Source organism: Chrysemys picta, chromosome 2, assembly GCF_011386835.1.
Source record: "Chrysemys picta bellii isolate R12L10 chromosome 2, ASM1138683v2, whole genome shotgun sequence".
Lineage (NCBI taxonomy): Eukaryota > Metazoa > Chordata > Testudines > Emydidae > Chrysemys > Chrysemys picta.
Genome location: NC_088792.1, coordinates 269,094,000 through 269,111,267, shown reverse-complemented (window position 1 = coordinate 269,111,267; position 17,268 = coordinate 269,094,000). Strand labels below are relative to the sequence as shown.

The 17,268-nt window shown below is 44.6% G+C and overlaps 1 protein-coding gene across 2 annotated transcripts in view; it reads left to right on the top strand.

Annotated features, from left to right (window-relative positions):
- The first annotated feature begins 7,792 nt into the window (after positions 1-7,792).
- ANXA13 (annexin A13) overlaps positions 7,793-17,268 on the top strand; it is a 40,371-nt gene continuing 30,895 nt past the window's right edge. The window contains exons 1-2 of one of the 2 annotated variants that reach the window (XM_065586085.1): positions 7,807-7,932; positions 9,742-9,816. In XM_065586085.1, coding sequence (XP_065442157.1) covers positions 7,918-7,932; positions 9,742-9,816 — 90 coding nt within the window. In that variant the 5' untranslated portion in view covers positions 7,807-7,917. Of the gene's footprint in view, positions 7,933-9,741; positions 9,817-17,268 lie in introns of both variants that reach the window. The other variant, XM_024102640.3, reaches the window with a different exon arrangement.

Genomic DNA, 17,268 nt, shown 5'->3' with positions numbered 1-17,268 from the left:
GGAGTCGGGCCGGCCGGGCCGGCGGGGAGTCGGGCCGGCGGGGAGCCGGGTCGGCCGGGCCCGCGGGGAGCCAGGTCGGCCGGGCCGGCGGGGAGCCGGGTCGGCCGGGCCCGCGGGGAGCCGGGCCGGCGGGGAGCCGGGCCCACGGGGAGCCGGGTCGGCCGGGCCGGCGGGGAGCCGGGCCCGCGGGGAGCCGGGTCGGCCGGGCCCGCGGGGAGCCGGGCCGGCGGGGAGCCGGGTCGGCCGGGCCCGCGGGGAGCCGGGCCGGCTGGGCCGGCGGGGAGCCGGGCCCGCGGGGCCGGGAGCCGGGGGGTGCGCCGGGCCGCCGGGGGCCGGCAGTGCTGGGCGGGCCGGGGGTGGTCGGCCGGGGCCGGCACCCCAGGGCCCGAGCCGACCCAGGCTGGAAACGCTGGGGGGCCAGCCTGGGCCGCGCCTCCTCCCCCCACACCCCCCTTACCTGCTTCAGGCTTCCCGCGAATCAAATATTCACGGGAAGCAGGGGAGGGGGCGGAGACTTTGGGGGTTGGGCGGGGCTGGGGGCGGGGCCGGGGGCGGGGCCGGGGGCCGTGGAGTGTCCTCCATTTGGAGGCACAAAATATGGTAACCCTACCTCTGGATAAAGTCACTGCCCTTCTCTGATCACTGAGGGAAGCTGGGTTAAAGACAAACCCCACTAAATGTGTGATAGGAAAAGAAGGAGCTCATTAAAAGAGGGAGAACAGAGGGGGAAAGGGAAGCAGAAAGGCCTGGGATAGCAGAGCTCAACAGCCCTACTCCACATTGCCTCTGAGAAACCAGTAAGGAAACAAAAGAAGATTGTAAGCCCTGGAGTTTAAGGGCTGATAACTTAAATGGAGCCTAAGAGTTTATGGACTGGCCTAATTGCAGATGAATTGAAGGGGACCATTAGGAAAAAGCTGGAATCCCTAGAGAGTCTGCACCAGGAACAAGTGACAATTCTGCTGGCTTTGTGCCTCTAAATCTCTCTCTCTCTCTCTCTCTCTCTCTCTCTCACACACACACACACACACACACACACACACACACACACACACACACACTATCCTAGCCCTTCTGTTTCCAACCACACAGTTCACCTCTCCTCACGCCCCAACATGCAGCATATTGTCTGGAGTGCAGAGATGAAAGTAAAATTGAACATTTACCGGTACGGGGGCCGGCTCTGCCCCCTCATTCCCCCAGAAGGGGTGGGGCCTCAGGCGGAAGGGGCGGGGCATCAGCATCCCCAGCCAGCCCTTCCAAGCTGCCTGGCCTACGCTGCCCGGGGCTCCAGCAGCGATTTAAAGGGCCTGGGGCTCTGGACGCTGCTGCCGCTACCACAGCAGCGGCCGAAGCCCTGGGCCCTTTTAAATCGCCGGCCCCGGGGCAGCTGCTCCTTTTGCCCTCCTCCATCCATTGGCAGCCTGGGGGGCCAAAAGGGGCAGTGACGATAAAGAGCTGCTACTGCAGCGCTTTAAGCAGGGTAGTGCTTAAGGACTCTGCTTAAAGTGCTGCCCCGGCAGCGCTTTAACATCGCTGCCCCTTTTGCGCTCCCCCGTCAGTGGCCCTGCCGCTAGGGACCCAGCAGGGCCGCCACCGGGGGCGGGAGGGCACAATAGCGGCAGCGCTTTAAAGTAAGGCGGTAGGGACCGGTACCGGCGGCCACTTTTTACCGGTACGCCATACCGGCCCGTACTGCCTTACTTTCACCCCTGCTGGAGTGGGACCCTCTATTGTTTCTACATGGAAGGGCTTAACTGCTCTTTCAGTTTATTCAGAAAGAAGAGTACTTAGTACACCCACCAGCTTTAATCAGGTCTGTGATTGTCTTTGCATCAAAGAGACGTGGTGAGAGAGGTAATATCTTTTATTGGACTAACTTCTGTTGTTGAGAGACAAGCTCTTGAGCTACACGGAGCTCTTCTTCATCTCTGCGAAAGATACTAAGAGTGTCACAGCTAAATACTCAAACAAACAGATATTTTTGCATAAGTAGTTCGTGCATATTCCTAGGGATCAATCAAGGCAGAGTGGCCCATTAACACCCCTGTAGTCATAGGACAAAATGTGGGGTTAGTTGGTTACAGGTTGTTATAATAAGCCATACACCCAGGGTCTTTATTAATACCGTGATTTTTAGTGTCTAGCAAAGTTATGAATTTAAGATCCCAAGCTCGTCTTTTGAAAGTGTTGTGCAAGTTTCCTTTGGATCAAAGACTCACTTGATGGCAGCCATTAACAACTTCCAGCATAAATCCCTGCATCTCAGCCCTGCCCTGTCATCCCAATGGAGTTTAAAATGTTGATACCCTGAGTAATATCCCAGTCAGAAAGAAAAGAAGTAATTTCAAAAGTTAAAAATTATGCACACTTAACTATTTACATAATGATTTTCTGTCAGGACACTTTCGTATCGCCAACCCAAATCAATATTACTCTCATTCAAATCTTGGAGCTTTCTATTCCATGTCCAATTTCCTTTCCAACTGGGAGTGGCTGCTTTCAGTGAGCTCCTGAAGAGAGTCCATTGATTCTGTGGAGTCTGCTAGATGGGAAAGTCCTCATCCATTCTGCTCTGTTGAGTTCATCACTGTTTCTTTCACCCTGAGCTTCCACAGCTACATTCTCAGTTTCTTGGGGCAGATTCTTTCCCTCTGGTACCTTTTCAGGCAGTCCTGATGTTCGTATGTTAATACTGCCCCCAGTCTGTAAGCAATAGCATCTACGTCTAATACGATTGGGGGGGAGTGAAACATGTAAGCTAAGACAGGAGCTATCCCTAGGGCCCTTTTCAACTCTGAAAATGCTAAATAATTTTCTGTTGATCACTGAAATTATTTTCTTTTCTTGTCCAACCTGTGCAATGAATTCACAATTTTGACAAACGCACAAATAAATTTTCTATAGTAGGACCAGAGCACTACAAAACTCTGTACATCTGTGAGTGTCTGAGGAGTTGGCCAGTGCTACACAGCCTCAATTTTCTTTTTCTCGGTGGAAACTCCCTCCTCACTGATTGCATGCCCAATGTGTATGATCACTTTTTTGGAACTGCTCCAACAGAAACTCTGGGATCTCACTGTCTTCCCTTTCTCCCTTATAGTTTTCTTTTATATTGACACTTATTAGATCCACTTGTTCACATTTGCAACTGTGGTTCCCTTTTTTACTATTGGCTGTTTGCTAAAATATTGAGAAAATAAACAGGAATCTGCTCCTGTTTCAGTTCTGCAAGAACTTTAACAGATAAAATTTCCCCAAGACCTTCGGACTCAAAGTAGCTATCAACGACTCCCCAGTTTTCCCTTGCTGGAAAGCTAGCATAGCATATAGCTGTTGTTATGGAGTCTGCCCTAGAGGTAGAACAGCCTGCTCACTTGCAAACCAATTGTGTATAACCATTTGTTTCACCTGGGCCACACCTTTTGAAGGAATTTCTACAGACTAAATTTGTAAGACACCTTTCTTGGTATTTATTATACAGTTATTAGCCATAATGAAAGCCAACCTATCATCTGCTATCTCAACTACCCAGAGTTTCTCTCAAATTCCAGAGGTCCAATTTTCAAACCCACTTTTCACATTTCTGGATGGGTATGTGGTCCCAAGTCACTGTCTCCATTTGAGAGCAACTAGTCAGATCAGTTTTGGATCCCCTATTCCCTAGCACTATTAGTAGGGCTGTCAATTAATAACAGTTAACCCAAGCAATTAACACTATTTTTTTAATCTCACAATTAATCGTGATTAGTTTTTTTTAATCATTTGACAGCCCTAATTATTAGCATGTCTGGTCTACCAACTGATATGTCTGAGCCAGTATTCCTGTGAATTTCACAGCTCTGATTACACATCTAATAGCCAAACTACCATAATTGTTGTATATCTGGATCTGTTTAGCCAGAGCTAAACAAAAACTGTGGAGCTGATTCTTGTACCTCCAAGCTCTGAGCCTTCAGCTTGGGATCCCCCCCATTTCCCAAACTGCCTGTCTTCACTAGGCACTTGTGATGTTCTATCTACTTTAAATGTATAACAATCCTTGTTCTAGCCATTTTCCCACAGTATCAGCATTTAACTGAACAGCCTCCCCTAATTTTTGTATGATTGCTAATCTCCCTTGTTTTACAAATCAAATGTAATAATTTGTCTCCAATCATTCAAAAATGCCATGAACCACACTAGAATCCTCTTTTCCATCATGCCTACAAGACACAAAGCTGTACTGACAGGGCTCCTGGTGATCAGCTTCATCTTCTTCACTAGCAGCTGTTTCTTTCTCTGCTATGTAACTGCAAGAAAGGATTCAAGTTCTGTGGCAAATTTCACAGCTTCTTGAAGTGTCATTGGTATTGGGATATGCCGCTGATCTTGGCCAGCAAGTCCAAGTCCAGCTGAATATCTATAAACTGGTCTACTGCTAATTTATACTGGAAGTGCTCATTGGTATAGGGATATGCCAGGAACACAAGTCTCCATGGGTCCTCTGCCAATTCAGATGGTGTCTCTTCTTTCCCTCTCCTTTTAGCCTTTAGCTATGTGCTGGCCTGCTCAGATTGATGGCTGTCTCCAAACCATATATCAAGACCTAGTCCCACATGTGGATAACTCAGTCTCTTTTCTGGGGTTAAGCTATACAGCACCACCGGAGCTGGGCCACTCAAGTTGGCGGCTAGAAACTCACATCTCTGTTCATCTCTCCAACCATAGTTCATTAGGGCTATGGTGTTATATTAAGCCAAATAAGCCTCCCATGGAGTTTTCCCCTCAAAGATCGTGGCTTTTTGTATTACCTGAGCTGGGACAATCCAACCTCTTCCCTCTGGGCCTCTGTGGGTTACAAACAGGGTAGAAAAGTGTTGTAAATGTCCTAATTTACCCAAGTTCTCTAGCTGGCCTAATTCCCCATGGAAACAGCTAACTTCCACTGTGATCTGAAATCCTCTGAATTCCTTCTCAAGCAGAATTTTTAGCTCCATAAGCCTTTGCTGCAGCTCATTTCTATTAGCAAGTTCCAAGTGGGCCAAAGTTTTCTTGTCTCTTCTATTCCCTCCTCTGTTTCCTGAAAAATCTTTTAGTGCATGGCCATCAGGTTGTTGGTCACCTCATTGATCCATCTTGCCAGCCCAGACTGGGAATTCCCAAACCACCAGGAGAATTTGTAGCTGCTGCCCAACAAAGATTTTTCTCTCCCATTATAGGACATCTCCCAGTCCCTTCCAGATTTTGTTTTCATTCCTCTTGCAAAGTCTCCATCTCTTGTTTTAAATCATTTTGGCCGTCTTTGATTTCTGCAAGCACCTCCATTATTTTTTCCTCCTGGCTTGAACAGGAATACCAACTCACAATTTCTTTCCTTGGAAACTCTATGCCACTGTTATGCTAATGTTTTTTGCCTGTGCAGTTAGCCAATATTCAGGGCCTTGCAAGTTTATTTCCATTAGGAGGAGAACTTGATTACACGTGTCAAATATATTCTTTGGTACAATGCTGTTTATTAACAAAAAAATCATACATAGTCATCTTCCCCTCAATACAGTAGACACAAACAACAGCAGGCATTTTCCTTGCTCAGAAATCCCCAAGCCTCTCTCTTTAGTGAGTTCTGTGCCCAAGAAACTGTGTCTCTCTGTTCTTGCTCACAACTGCTTCTTCTTGCTTTCTGCTAGCTCTCTGCTTCTAACACACATACAGACACACACAGCTTCAATTCAGACTACAAAGCTCAGCTTTGCTCAGGCCTCACTATGCTGCTCAGTGCCTTGGGCAGTACCCTGTATTGTTTTCAGCTATCTCACTACATGAAAGAGTTTAATTGTTCCTTCAGTTTACCCTGAATGAATGGTGATTAGCACACCCACTGGCTTTGGCCAGGTCAAGGCTGCTTCCCCACTCTGAACTTTACGGTACAGATGTGGGGGCCTGCATGAAACTTCTAAGCTTAACTACCAGCTTAGATCTGGTCCGCTGCCACCACTCCCAAAGTGCTAATTCCCTTCCCTGGGTAGCCTTGAGAGACTCTTCACCAATTCCCTGGTGAATACAGATCCAAACCCCTTGGATCTTAAAACAAGGAGAAATTAACCATCCCCCCCTCCTTTCTCCCACCAACTCCTGGTGGATCAAGATCCAACGCCCTTGGATCTAAAAACAAGGAAAAATCAATCAGGTTCTTAAAAAGAAGGCTTTTAATTAAAGAAAAAGGTAAAAATTATCTCTGTAAAATCAGGATGGAAAATAACTTTACAGAGTAATCAAACTTAAAGAGCCCAGAGGAATCCCCTCTAGCCTTAGGTTCAAAGTTACAGCAAACAGAGATAAACACTCTAGCAAAAAGGTACATTTACAAGTTGAGAAAACAAAGATAAAAACTAACACACCTTGCCTGGCTGTTTACTTACAAGTTTGAAATATGAGAGACTTGTTCAGAAAGATATGGAGAGCCTGGATTGATGTCTGGTCCCTCTCAGTCCCAAGAGCGAACAACCACCAAAACAAAGAGCACAAACAAAAGCCTTCCCCCCACCAAGATTTGAAAGTATCTTGTCCCCTTATTGGTCCTTTGGGTCAGGTATCAGCCAGGTTACCTGAGCTTCTTAACCCTTTACAGGTAAAAGGATTTTGGAGTCTCTGGCCAGGAGGGATTTTATAGTATGGTACACAGGAGGGCTGTTACCCTTCCCTTTATAGTTATGACAGGCCAGGTCCATGATTGTCTTTGGACGGAAGACTCCATGGAAGCCATTAACAACATCTGGTGTAACAGTACTGCTATTCATTTACAGTAGCACCATTGCTGTAGATGGCACTTATTACCTGGAATAACAGTCTGCCTCCTGAGTTCATACGCTTCCTACTAACCTCATTTACCCCCCCTTCTGCCTTGCAGAGAGTCCTATTTTATTCTTGAGGGCACTCTGTGCCCCAAAATTAAAAATTCTACACCAAAAAATTAAAATTTCTGCAAAATTCTGCACATTTTGTCAAAATAACAATACATAATCATGCCAGTTTCAATTATTTTGGTAATTGATTTAAAAATACCTGTCAGCAAGTATGTCTGTAACAATACAGACACACACAAAAATTCCCCCAGGAGTAGAGTTTTAAATAAATGCATATGACAACCCAGTTCCTGTTTCTCTGCCCTCTTTCCCCCCCGCCCCTCCAAGCCCAGCAAGAGGGCCAGACACCCACACCCCTTCTCCCCTCCCCGAGCCCACCTGCAGGGCCCCCCTAGCCAATTCACCCGAACACCCTCCTCCCCAGAACCCAGCTGTGGGGCCTTCTGGCCCAGATACCCGCTCACACCCCCAGAGCCCAGCTGCAGCTCCCTCCCCCTTCCCCAGACACCTGCTCTCCCCACCACAAGCCCAGGGATTCAGAAGGAGCCTGATGCTCCAGGACCCTATTGTGCTAGGCACTGTACAGAATTGCCCCCAAAGAGTTTATAATCTAAGATCATTGATCATAAATTCAGTTGGAGCTGAGGGTGCTCTACATTTCACTGGATCAAGCCCACTGTGAACTCAGAGCAGGGATCATCCCTTTTTAAATGTTTAGAAATCACATATTGACTCTTACTATAATCATATATTTTAAATATTTTTTCAAATGGTGTGACTAATGGCTCCATCCCATAAGGTGCTGATTGCTTCCTGAAAGGCACATCCAAACTCCAGCACCTTGCAGGATTAACTGCTAAACGTTTAGGAAAATAAAGTCCATTTACATTGATGTACACACACCCATCTATAAATGACTCAAATTACGATAATGTCAAAAGTTATTTATTAATCCAGGACTCTTAGGGCAGGGATCATACTTGGAAGCTATAATAAGACTCGACTATTGAAAATACTTATTTTATTGAACAACAAAGCAGTTGTATCCTCCACGCATTCAAGCTAAGCAAAAATGGGCAACTTTCATGTAAGTAATTATTTCACTTGGATTGCATATGCAATGCAATAATATATATTTCAATTAGGATTTCAAATTGGAAGTATGTTTTTAAATGTATTGTGACTTTGTTGTGTGTACCTGATAATATTTACATCAATGAATATTCGTATAGAACTACAATTGTAATATAGGTTCTGAGTGTTTTAATAGTGACTATAACAGCTAAATAGGGGTGGTATTGTAGGATTAAAAAAACCACAATAAACAGTGTGTTAAGGAAAAGCTCATTTTAACCTGTGAGCTTGTGTATGTACTTGCTGGACACTAAAATAACTCCATATGGATCTAGGACAACAGCTCCAATGACAGAGGCCAACATTTTCAAATTTTGGCTAAGCTTGTCATTGGGTGACTAAGTAGTCATCTACAAGTGCTCTGAGAACTGCGCTGTTCACAGGGGGACCTGACCCAAATCCATAAATTGAAACCCCTTAGGATCGCTGTAGGGTTTTGGCGGAGAGAATTTTGGCCAAAATATCCATGCTTAGATTCCTAATATTAGACATCTAAATGCACATTTAGGTACTGTCCATTGTAAATAGGACAAGAAGTAATTGCCTTAATCTGCACATAGGAGATTTAAGTTGGATAGTAGGAAGAACTTAGGTTACCAAGGGAGGTTGTGGAATCCCCATCATTGGAGGTTTTTAAGAACAGAGGAGACAAACGCCTGCCAGGGATGAACCTACAGGTGTTCCTGCCTTAATTAGGGAAAGGGATGAATTAGGTGACTTCTTGAGGTCCCTTCCAGCCCTACCTTTCTATGATTCTATAATGTTCAAAGAACTTCAATGGGAGCTGCAAGTGCTCAGTACATTTGTCATTTAAGCAACTTGTATTGTAATAAAAAGGTAATATGGTTTGTATTTATATTTTTGAAACTCACAGATTAGCACATTTATTTCTGCTGCTGTGTATTCTGCTAGAGTTAAGTTAAACACTAATAAAAGATAAGTTAAACGCTGATAAAAGAGCCATATCCCAGGAGGTGCTGAGCACCTGCCACTGCCAGAGGGCCATATCTTGAGGTCTTTACTCATTATTTTCTCAGTCTAACATCCGTTCCCTAGACTGTGCCATTTGCACTAAGCTCTGTGTGGGAGCCAGTAGACTGCACCAAGAGAGATTGTGAATAAGGGCCATTAGGAAGTGTAGATTGCTGCTCTGGTGTGTCGGTCCCTCTCTGAAGGCTTGTGTAAGGGTCTTGGGTAAAGGTAAATGGCCCCTCCTCACCCTCCCCATTCCTTTCTGGGACATTTGTTCCCCAAGGGGAACAAGAAGCAAGCTCACAGGGACTGCTATTTAGATCAGCCTTTGCATGGGCAGTACAAGGCTAGAGCAGGGAGGCTTCTTGTACACACCCTGTCTCCTCCCCGCACACAGACCCCTGTGCTCCCATGTAAGGGCAGATCACTTCAATTTCTCCTGAGTGAGGTGAGCCTAAAAGGGCTGAACCTGCTCCATTTGAAGTAATTGGAAAAACTCTCATTGACTTCAGTAGGAACAGTAGAATGCCCACATTATTTAAGGACCTCAAGGCTTGGCCCATTTACACCAGTGGGAAATGCAGGGGTTCAGCTTCCCTTGGGATTTGGCCCCAGGAGATTGAAACTAATCTTGGAAATATGCTCAACTCCTGGTTCTGAGAACCACTTCTGAAACACCCTCATAATCTGTAGCCCTAAATAAAAGGTTTTAAGCAAGCAGTTTGTTCTTCTCCTATTTCTACATTTCACAATATTTTTCATTCGTGCTTTGTGTGTTTTAAATCCCCAGAGCAAGTCGTACAACTTTACAGAAAAAGTGCGGGATTCAACAGTAGGGGGCCCCAGTTTTTCAGCAAATGAGCCAGTAAGCAATTTTGTTATGAGGGGTGCAAGAGGGCACACTTTCCTACAGCTCATGTACTTGCCTAAGACTGGCTATTTTGGACTCTGCATTATACATTATTCTCTCTCTTTAGTTACGGTTCAGACTAATAGAGCTGAGCAGGAACCTGATTTTCCATCTTGCAGGAAATTCCACGATTTCTAATCGTTTTTTCATTGTGAAACAGAACAAAGCCAAAAAAAAAATGAAATTTCCCACAAAATGAAATTCTAAAAAAAATTAGGTTGGGGTCAATCAAAACATTTTGTTTCCATAAAATCAAAACATTAGTTCTGATTTCAACCTTTAACTTCTTAAACCTCTTTTAAATATAAAAAACAATGAATTTCATTTTGAAAATAAAAGCTGAAACATTCCATTCCAAAAATATTGAAACAGGATGTTATCAAAATGCTTAATTTCAGACAGGGGGGTTCCAAAATAATTTTTTTTTCAAAACATGTAATTTTTTACAAAAAGGGCATTTTTCATTAAAAAAAAAGTTTCAGTGAAAAATTTCGAACCAGCTCTAGAGACTAGCTTTCTTTCATAAATCTAATTTGGGCTATAAACGGGCCTGAACCACAATTCCAGATCTCAAATCTTTAGACTTCAGTCGGGTTTCACTCTCTGAACAGGATCTGGTTCCTGCTTCTGCAATTGACCGAAACCCTGGATCCGAACGCTTCCATACTTTGGAAGGTTCAAAGTCTATAACTGTTTCCTCCTTTTGCAATCTTGTACCCTCAATCCTATCTGTAATTTTGATTTCCCTCTTAATTGCTCCAAATGGAATCAGATGGACTAGGTGGGTGAGATAATATCTTTGATTGGCCAAACAAAACCTATTACTTCACCCACCTAGTCTCTCTGATATCCTGGGACCGACACGGCTAAAACAACACTGAATACACCAAATGGAATCAATCAGTCTAAAATTTTGCATGTATGCTCTGCTGCCAGTAGAGGTGCTTTGGGGAAGGTTTCAGGATAATCTGAAAAGGCTTTCATATGATATGACAGTTTGCAAAGCTGAGGCATTTTCACTTTTATAAAATTGGGTTAACTTTATCATCGAATGTCATCTCTGAAAAATGCCTTAGCCAAAAAACTCCAGATCTTATGTATTTCATTTTTCCTAATGAACATTGGTGCCTTTGGATAATTTGGGGAAGGAGAGTGATTCATTTTTAATTTGATCTGTTTTTTGAGAATCTCATAAGGTCTCAGATTCCGACTAATTGCCTTCCTCAATCAGGAGGGCACTAAGCAACATAAAAGAGAGGGTGAGTCTGGCATAGGACAGGTAGTTTGAAAACATCCAAGTACCAAGCAGGGATTACCTCCGGACTCTGGCAGATAACATGCAGAATTTATAAACATCACATGGACTGCCGCATTGCCTATGAGTGCTTTACGTACTCATCCTGAATTATAACCCCTGTAGGGACCACTGTTGAGTGTAAATATTATTTATTGCAGTGAGAGGTTTGTTGCTGTGTTTTGTTTTCTCACAGAGCCCAACAGTAGCTTCTTGTTGCCTCCTCTCCTAGGAACAGGTGATATTCAATGGCAGTTGCTGGCCAGATACCCAATCTCAGCAGAAGGTGCAATAGATTCATGTTCAGCCTTGGGAGAGAATCAATGACAGATTTTGTCCACTTGTCCAGTATATACACTGCTCCTTTTCCTACTTAGGTAGAGTGGTGAGTGATGCTAAGATGGGTTACAAATGCTTCTCAAACAGTGTTTGGGTCGGACAACCTGCAGGGGAACACTTTGAAACTGAAAATCACTCCAGCAGCTTAAAAAGTGACATACAAACAGTACATGAAAATTAAAGGTTTTGCTGTTTTGGGGGGCGGGGGGGAGGAAGGGAAGTTGGGGGGTAATAAGTGTCTAAACTCTAATTTTGAGGCCTCAAAAATGTTAACAGTTTCTGTTTAAATGTAACCTCTCCTTGCTGTGCCGCTGCAACCATCTGGTGCTATCCATAGGATAACGAGTCATGTGGATAAGGGAGAAGCTGTGGATGTGGCATACCTAGACTTTAGTAAGGCATTTGATACGGTCTCACATGATATTCTTATCGATAAACTAGGCAAATACAATTTAGATGGGGCTACTATAAGGTGGGTGCATAACTGGCTGGATAACCATACTCAGAGAGTTGTTATTAATGGTTCCCAATCCTGCTGGAAAGGCATAACGAGTGGGGTTCCGCAGGGATCTGTTTTGGGACCGGCTCTGTTCAATATCTTCATTAACGACTTAGATATTGGCATAGAAAGTATGCTTATTAAGTTTGCGGATGATACCAAACTGGGAGGGATTGCATCTGCTTTGGAGGACAGGGTCATAATTCAAAATGATCTGGACAAATTGGAGAAATGGTCTGAGTTAAACAGGATGAAGTTTAACAAAGACAAATGTAAAGTGCTCCACTTAGGAAGAAAAAATCAGTTTCATACATACAAAATGGGAAGAGACTGTCTAGGAAGGAGTACGGCAGAAAGGGATCTAGGGGTTATAGTGGACCACAAGCTAAATATGAGTCAACAGTGTGATGCTGTTGCAAAAAAAGCAAACATGATTCTGGGATGTATTAACAGGTGTGTTGTGAGCAAGACACGAGAAGTCATTCTTCCAGTCTACTCTGCTCTGGTTAGGCATCAGCTGGAATATTGTGTCCAGTTCTGGGCACCGCGTTTCAAGAAAGATGTGAAGAAATTGGAAAGGGTCCAGAGAAGAGCAACAAGAATGATTAAAGGTCTTGAGAACATGACCTACGAAGGAAGGCTGAAGGAATTGGGTTTGTTTAGTTTGGAAAAGAGAAGACTGAGAGAGGACATGATAGCAGTTTTCAGGTATCTAAAAGGGTGTCATAAGGAGAGGGAGAAAACTTGTTCACCTTAGCCTCTAAGGATAGAACAAGAAGCAATGGGCTTAAACTGCAGCAAGGGAGGTCTAGGTTGGACATTAGGAAAAAGTTCCTAACTGTCAGGGTGGTTAAACACTGGAATAAATTGCCTAGGGAGATTGTGGAATCTCCATCTCTGGAGATATTTAAGAGTAGGTTAGATAAATGTCTATCAGGGATGGTCTAGACAGTATTTGGTCCTGCCATGCGGGCAGGGGACTGGATTCGATGACCTCTCGAGGTCCCTTCCAGTCCTAGAATCTATGAATCTATGAATCCTCTTAAAATAACTAAAATATTATGACATACCTTAGACATTCAGCACTACAACCCCAGAGACTGGGTCTCTACATTTGCAGCTGTGGTACATGTTTTTCATCAGTGGTGCAGCTGCACTGAAGCCAATATTGGTTTAGGTGTTCACGTAGACAAAACTCAAACTTTTACAGCACTATCTCAAGACACAGATCCAGGTCTAAGGTGAGATAACATATATAAGTCTTTGAAGAATTCTTGATACAGTAGTGAAATCAGTTAAGCTTTGTCTGCTCTAGCTCTCAGACTGGTGAAGCTGCACCTTTGCTCAAAAAAGAGAGGCAAAATGTGCTGATGTAGAGAACAGGGGCGGCTCCAGGCACTAGCGCACCAAGCGCATGCCTGGGGCAGCAAGCCGCAGGGGGGTGGCATGACGGTCGCTGTGAGGGCGGCAGTCAGGCAGCCTTCGGCGGCATGCCTGCAGGAGGTCCGCCGGTCCCACGGCTTCGGCAGTAATTCAGCAGCGGGGATGCCGAAGGCGCAAGACCGTGGGACCTCCCGCAGGCATGCCGCCGAATCCGCGTTATTAGCGGACCTCCCGCAGGTGTGCTGCCGAAAGCCACCTGCCTGCCGTGCTTGGGGCGGCAAAATACATAGAGCCATCCTTGGTAGAGAAGGTGATAGAATACACTTCTCCTGGGGGCATTCTGTGCCCAAAAAATTAAAAATTCTGCACACCGGTTGCAGGTGGCTCATTGGGATGGTCTAAGTGCAGTGGGAGGGGGCTTATCATGGGGGGTTCTGAGTGCAGGGCAGCTAAGGCTCGACCAGACAGCCTGGGTATGAGGGGGTCTGGATGCCCAGGGTTTGGGCAGGTGGGGGAGCAGCTCCCCATAGAGACTACAGTTCTGGAGCCACACAATTCTACCTGCCTTTCAGTGAATAATATTGATACAAAAATAATGCTTTCCTGCTGTATCGGTGGAATTTAATATTCCAGGACTGTATTTGGTCAAACTGGAGCTGTACAATATAAAATTAAATGAGTGAACATTGTCTGTTATAGTAGGGTGACATGGGTGCCAAGCTGAAATGCCGATGGGTGACTAAATGCAAGATATTCATATTTTATATTAACAGCTGCTGCTTTGTAGCGGGAGTGAGGCTGATTCAGATGTATATTTTAATTTTGCAGTTCTAAATAAAGGGCAGGGCTCTCGGCCTGTATATGGGCACTTTTTATTCTTAAAAATTAAATTACAAATAAGTCTATTTTGATCTTATTAAAATGGCTAATTAACTGCATTTTTACTCACAAGTTTAAAAAAGTTTATTTGCACCTGGTTATTTTTAGGAAATCTTCAGTTGCAGCTAGAATTGTTGAGCAGTAACAGAAGATGTATCTATATGGTAATTGTACTTTGTATCTACTGTACATTTCATATGGAAGACCTTTTCATTGCCTCTATAGTGCCTGATATTGTCAGTTGCTGACTTGCAGCTGCTGTTATTAGGCATAAAACAGCCTTAACAATATGTATTTTGATATAATCCGTGGCAGTCCGCATGACAGATGGGGGATGGCATTCAGATACGGTGATATATTGCTCTGAACGTTATGGGAAGCAGATGTAGCTGTCTGCCAGAGTGTGTAACAAGAAAAGAGAAAACTGGCCAAACAAAGACAAATTATAGGTACGCTGATTGGAAAAGAGCAAAGGAAGAGCCGATTAAGTCTAATGGTTTAGACACAACAAATTCTGCATCTTGGCAGGGGTTAGACAAGATGATCCTTGCGGTCCCTTCTAACCCAGCAGAAAGGTAAGACGGCAGTGTCCCTGTATAAGCGCAAAGTATCTTGCACTGAGTGTGGCAACTACAGGCTGATCTCACTGTTATCGGTCCCAAGAAAGGTCTTTGCTCACATTTGCTCAGTATGATGCAGCTGCTTCTCGACAGACATCATTGTCTACAGCAGTCAAGTTTCACTGTTGGGCAGTCAATAGTGGACACTGTCCTTACCCTCCAGCTTCTTGTTGAGCTGCACTGAGAATTTAACTGCCGCTTCATGTGGCATATATTACTGTATCTCAAAGCAGCTTTTGATTTGGTCGACAGGTCAGCACTTTGGCTCACATTGAAAGGAGTTGGTGTTCCAAATGATCTGCTAAAACTTTTCCATGACCGTCACACCAGTACTCGTGCAAGAGTATGATTGGTTCAGAGCTTTCGACTCATTTCTACAACCTCAGGTGTGCATCAGAGATGCATTCTCACCCTGCATTATTTTGTTGAGCTATCAAATGGATATAAGGACTTGCTCTTCTACACGTCACAATCAAGGTGGGTCAAGAAGTGTTCACTGACTAAGATTACACCAACAACACTGCCTTGTTTGTGGAGAAATAAGAGAATTTCAGCCCTGGCCCTCTCAGGTCTCCAAGATGCCACCCGAAATATGGGATCAAACATCTCATAGCAGAAGACAAAAGTCCAGAACCTCAAAACTGGAACATCAGAACCCCCAATTCAGAGAGGGCTTAGTACCATGGAGAGGGTTAATGCATTCATCTACCTAGGCTGCAAGCAGAGTTCAAATTGTCACAGAAAACTGGATGTTCTTCGATGACTAGGTCTTGCCACTTCCTGAATGAACTCCATGTCTTGCTTATGGATGCGACAACTTTGTGATGAGACAAAATTCCAGATCTATCAAGCCTGTGTACTACTTGTATTTCTATGAGTTCAAAACCTTGACGCTCTTACAGACAGACCTGGAGCAACTAGAAACATTCCTTATGCACTGTTGGTGTCAAATCCTGAGCACAAAGTGGTTTGACTTTGTGTGTAATGTCATGATCTCAAAAAGATCTGGCCTTCTTTCAGTTGCTCACTATATTCAAAAGCAGTATTGCATGCTTCTCAGCCACATCACCAAGATGGACAAAAACACCATGCTTTGAAACTCTCCATCACAAGGTAGATCAGGTGATGGCATGGGATGGGATCACTGGGGCACATGAAGTGGTTAGAGGAGGAAAGCAGATGGGAAACTTTTGTATCTGTGATGGGGAGAGGGAGGAGGGAGTTGTAAGAGAGGAAGAGAAGGCAAGCTGAGAGGAGAGGAAAAGGTACATTATATTTTGTCAATTTTCTTTTGAAAGATATAAGCGAGAGCCTGTGTGGAGAGAGAGACATGGAGGCAGGAGGAGGGAAGTGTTTGAGGAGTGAATCAATGGGATGAAAAAGCACCTGGGTTTGCAGGCATGTGATTCAACTAAGTTGGAAATGTAGAGTTGTTTAACTAGGAAGATGATAGAGTTGAAGGACGAGAGAATGAATCTGTAGTAGAGGAAGTCAGCCTGGTCATGGGATTTCCACCACAGATGCTCTGTTGCGTGAGAGCAGAAACAGAGGAAGAGGATGTTGGGGATGAGTGAGGCCTGGGGGTTGGGAGGACAGACCTGGGAGAGAGAGGCAAAAGAGTCAAGAGCAGAGGAGAGTGAAACATGCAGAGAATAAACAACCAGGGAAGAAAGGGAAGAAAGGGCCAGGAGGAGGGGACTGAAAGCAGACAAGAAGTCATCAGCGCTGATGGACTGAAAGTCATGGAAAGGCTGAACAACAGGGCATGAGGGGGGAGGAGGGGTTTGCTAATGGTGGATGCTGAAAGTGACCAGGTGATAGTTGGAGAGGGGAACTAGCAAAAGAGATATTTCAAAGAGCAGTGCTTGTGAAGACCAAGTCAAGTGAACTCCCTTTTGGGAGAGGTAAATCAGGGCTGCAAGTTGCATGAAGGTGCCAAGGATCATTATTATTATCTGCTGTGCTCCTGCTGCCTTTCATTGTTTGTTTGGCTTTAACTTCCAGCCACTGGTTCTTGTTCTGCCTTTCTCCACTAGATCCAAGAGACCTTTAGGACCTTGTATTTTCTCCCCATGAAGGTACTCAAGTGGACTCCAGCTGTTTTCTACTCCTACTGAAAAAAGAACAGGAGTACTTGTGGCACCTTACAGACTAACAAATTTATTAGAGCATAAGCTTTCATGGGCTACTGCCCACTTCTTCGGATGCATAGCCCACGAAAGCTTATGCTCTAATAAATTTGTTAGTCTCTAAGGTGCCACAAGTACTCCTGTTCTTTTTGCGGATACAGACTAACACGGCTGCTACTCTGAAACTACTCCTACTGGTTAACATTATGGAGCCCAAGTACTTTCTGACTCAGTCACCTATTACCCCTCCAGATGTCACAAAAC